Source organism: Limulus polyphemus, unplaced genomic scaffold (assembly GCF_000517525.1).
Source record: "Limulus polyphemus unplaced genomic scaffold, Limulus_polyphemus-2.1.2 Scaffold9512, whole genome shotgun sequence".
In the NCBI taxonomy this organism is placed as follows: Eukaryota; Metazoa; Arthropoda; class Merostomata; order Xiphosura; family Limulidae; genus Limulus; species Limulus polyphemus.
In genome coordinates this window covers 10,872-15,195 of record NW_013675122.1, presented here as the reverse complement: position 1 = coordinate 15,195, position 4,324 = coordinate 10,872, and the positions used below count along the sequence as shown (strand labels likewise).

The 4,324-nt window shown below is 33.8% G+C and overlaps 1 protein-coding gene across 1 annotated transcript in view; it reads left to right on the top strand.

Annotated features, from left to right (window-relative positions):
* LOC111083438 (adenylate cyclase type 3-like) overlaps window positions 1-4,324 on the top strand; it is a gene marked incomplete at its 3' end in the record, with an annotated part of 16,678 nt that overhangs the window by 1,987 nt on the left and 10,367 nt on the right. Inside the window, exons 2-3 of the mRNA XM_022379956.1 lie at window positions 726-864; window positions 2,478-2,540. Coding sequence (XP_022235664.1) covers window positions 726-864; window positions 2,478-2,540 — 202 coding nt within the window. The remainder of the gene's footprint in view (window positions 1-725; window positions 865-2,477; window positions 2,541-4,324) is intronic.

Genomic DNA, 4,324 nt, shown 5'->3' with positions numbered 1-4,324 from the left:
GTACGTATGTGACTGAGAGAGGCACAGTGGCTAGCGTGTCGGAATGTGCCAAAAAAAAATCGCGTACCGTACTTTGAGGAGTGGGTGTGTTATAAGAGTGACGTTGAAATCCCACTATTCGGTCTGACAAGAGTATCGCAATAGCTAGCGATGGGTGGTGTTGATTGATTAGCTGCTTTCACTTTAGTGTGTGACTTCAAAATTAGGAACGGCTAGTGCATATAACTCCCGTACAGCTTTGCGCGAAATTCTACAATACAGACATATGTTTTCTGAGTCTAATAGCTCAGTCGCACGCTTTTAATACTTTTATATCAACTAAAGGGTTAGAATGTTAATTAATGCTAATCGTCATTATCTGAATCCCCCCTCCAGTGGCACAGCGGTATATCTGCGGACTTACAACGCTAGAATCCGGGTTTCGATACCCGTGGTGGACAGAGCCCAGTTAGCCCATTGTGTAGCTTTGTGCTTAGTTACAAACAAACAAACTCAGCTGATGATTTGAAGCATTCTAATCGTTTTAAGTAAGAACACTATATTCAATTATATGTATTCATTTCTTGATTAATTTTTAGTTCTGATCTATATAGGTTGCTTACTCTGATCAGAATTTAATTAAACATTCTTATAAAGATTACCGTACGCTTCAGTGAATGTATTGGAATTTTGTCTACGTTTCCATGTAAGTAAAGGTGTATTAATGTATTTCGAATTTTCAACAGACGAGTACACATTTCCGAGAAGACCCTCAGCTTTCTGAACGACGAGTTTGAAGTTAGCCCTGCTGATGGAGCATCCAGAGAAGAAGCCATCAAACTGGCTGGAATCAAGACGTATTTGATCGTTGGAGTTTTAAAACCAGTAAGACAACGTCTATGTAAAAACAACATAATGTTTACAAAATATTTAATATAAGTTTGCCGTCTATGTATTCATAATATATATATGTATATATATATATATATATATAATAGTTTGCTGAAAGCAAAGCCAACTTTGATTAGAAAAATATTTGAGAGATTTTAATATTTCAAAATGACTATTTCAACATAATAATCATGGTGTTATTTTACCAAAAATCTCCATCGACAAGATTGAACCCCTAATTCTAACATTATAAGCCCTTATGATTACCACTGACCCTAATAGAACAAGACTGAAAGGACGAGCATGTCGGTAGTGGGAATCGAACCCGCGAACCACAGATTGCTCCAACTACCGGGCCATTTTGGAAATATTTAACTATTGAATTATTACTAGATAAATAAATTTTTCGAATTCTGTTTTAACATTTTATTCAGACATCTATCTGAGTATCATGTCTTTGGATCGTAGGTTCTTAGTATAGTGGAGGTTAACGCTCATAAATATATAGAGAAGGTGTAAGGGCTCTTCATAAAATGGGTAACGCTACTGTCTATTGTAAAATTTAGCTTGTTCTGGCATATTTAATGACAACGTTTGCATTCCGTTGCTATTTTTGCCGAAGTGCTCCAAGGAAAGAACCATTTCCATAAAATTTTCAATGAAATATTAGCCTGGACGTATACTTTGCATAGCACATCTTGTAACAATAGAGGTGTTGAACCACCGCGTGCCGGAGTTATCTACCCAGCTGTACATGGTGAAATCAATACCTAACGCGAGAGTGATGGCCTTTCGATGTGTAAGAATATACCGTATCGGTAAACCCCAGACGGGCCATTATGCTGTAAGAAGATTGTTCTCGTTTCCACGAGGAACGTCGGTTGGTAGCGTGCACATTCCGCCCAGGATCATTAGCCACATATAAGTGATCGATGGTGTTTGATTAATATTGCGCAAAATTGAAAGGAAATAACCACCTGATCGACCGGCAGAGTGCCGCAAAAGGGGCGGAGGAATTAGAGTGAGTTGAACTGAAATGTTAAATTACTTAAACTTTATGCTACACACTATCAGTTATATGTTGCTAAATAATCCGTTTAGATTTAATTAAGATGACGAAGAGAAACAAGTAAAAAAAATATACTTTTCCTTATTGTATGTTACGTCTCACTACACTATAATGAGGGCCTTAGGACTAGATAGAATCACTCAGAAAATGCTTCACAAGATGTGTTTTACAAGGAAAATCGAAGATAGCCTAGACGTGATTTCTTGTAAACAGAATGTTGACTGCCTGACTTATATAATTAAAATCGTTTTAATATAACATACTCAACACTATATAATCAACTTTGTTTCTTTCTCTGTTACATGAAAATAAAACAGGATTATGGGTTTCTATTATCTCTTGGCGTTTTAAACCCTGGAATAGAATTTCAGTTTATTTAATGAACGTATTATTAGCTTCGTGTCGTGTTTTCATAATATATCAATAAAGTTAATTAATTACTGTTAAGTAAACCACGATCCAGTGTATTTTGTGATAATCACCGAGAACTAATTACGTAGGCTAACTTACGTTTTCTAATTACATTTCTGGTGTACAGTATCCATCAGGAACGTTGGATGACGTCTTCAACAAGAACGAAGTCTGCTTGACCACAAAAGAGGTAATATGAATTGATTTATTCTAGTTTTTAAGTCGAAACCTATCGCATCTTTTTATACATTTGGTATACAGTTTTGAACGTGCGAAATTAAACAACGCTAGTCTGTATTTTTCTTTACGCTGGTAGAAGATTAAGAAAATGAAACTAACATAACTGAATAAATAGAGTTGTTTAATAACGAGTGAAAGCTTGGAATGGTCTATTCTTTCATTGGAGTGTGTGTGTGTGTCTGTGAGCCAGACTAGTTTCGGAGAATTTCACTCTTCATAAATTTACAAAGTTTTAAATTCAAGCTATGGGGATGTTCACAAAGAGCATGTGTACCAATTTTCATATGTTTTTATCATTCTTAAGTACAGCTATGGTGTTAAAACAGTTTATGTTATGTGTTTCTTTATCCACGCCACTTTAATTATACATATGACGTATATGACTGAAAGTGTACTTTCAGAGATTGTGACGTCATACTTCCGTTTTGTGCTCAACTTGAAGGTTATAAGAAGTGTTTAACAGTGTTTCCTCAGCATGTAAATGTGCCCAGTTTTAAGGGTCAGTGCTACCTTACAGCTATTTAGAACACTCAGAGAATGGTGGTCAATTTTACGTAAGCATTTTAGGCAGCTGAATTCCACATCATTAAACTACATCTCAACCGTACTCGAGACAAGTTGCAACGGAGAAAGTATAGAAAACAACCAAAAATGTATTAGAGTTAACACCTGAATTATCATCTTCAGAGCAATAAGTTTGAAAGCAGAATTCAACAGAAACTGGGCAAACCCGGTTCATTCAAAATACGTTGCAGGATCCCGATCAATATTCCTGACAGCAGGAACGACCGAACTAATCTATACTTAACGAAGAATGCCGCAGTAAACGGTAGTGTGCACCAACTTCACAATCTGTTACCAATCTATACTTAACGAAGAATGCATGCAGTAAACGGTAGAGTGCACCAACTTCACAATCTGTTAAACATTTCTAACGTTTTAACTTTATAAGTAATGAAATCGTTTTACTAAGAACGTGATTATCTTGCTGTACCAACAGTAAGCCTATAAAGCAAAATACTTAAGTGATTTCATAAGGCGAATTAGACTCAAAGAGTTTATACACAGCAAGATCAAACCCATAACCAAATACCATTTTAGCAATTACATAATGTTTCACGCCACCAAGCGGTATTACTATTAAACCGGGCACATTATTTAATCAGATAAAAAAAAGGTTTCTTTTGATTTCAATTCAATACAAACATTGTAAGAATACTTTACGTAATCAGAGTTTCAAAGATGTAATCTTTAAAAACGTTCATGAAGGAAATACAATAGTTTAAGTGGCAAAAACGGTTATGGAATTTTTAAGAGGCATTACAACTTATATAAAACTTGAGAACAATTATTATGATAAAGATGTAATATAAAACAATAAGTCTTTATAAAGATGTAATATAAAACAATAGGTCTTTATAAAGATGTAATATAAAACAATAAGTCTTTATAAAGATGTAATATAAAACAATAGGTCTTTATAAAGATGTAATATAAAACAATACATTTTTATAAAGATGTAATATAAAACAATACATTTTTATAAAGACGTAATATAAAACAATAAGTCTTTATAAAGATGTAATATAAAACAATACATTTTTATAAAGACGTAATATAAAACAATAGGTCTTTATAAAGATGTAATATAAAACAATACATTTTTATAAAGACGTAATATAAAACAATAAGTCTTTATAAAGATGTAATATAAAACAATAAGTCTTTATAAAG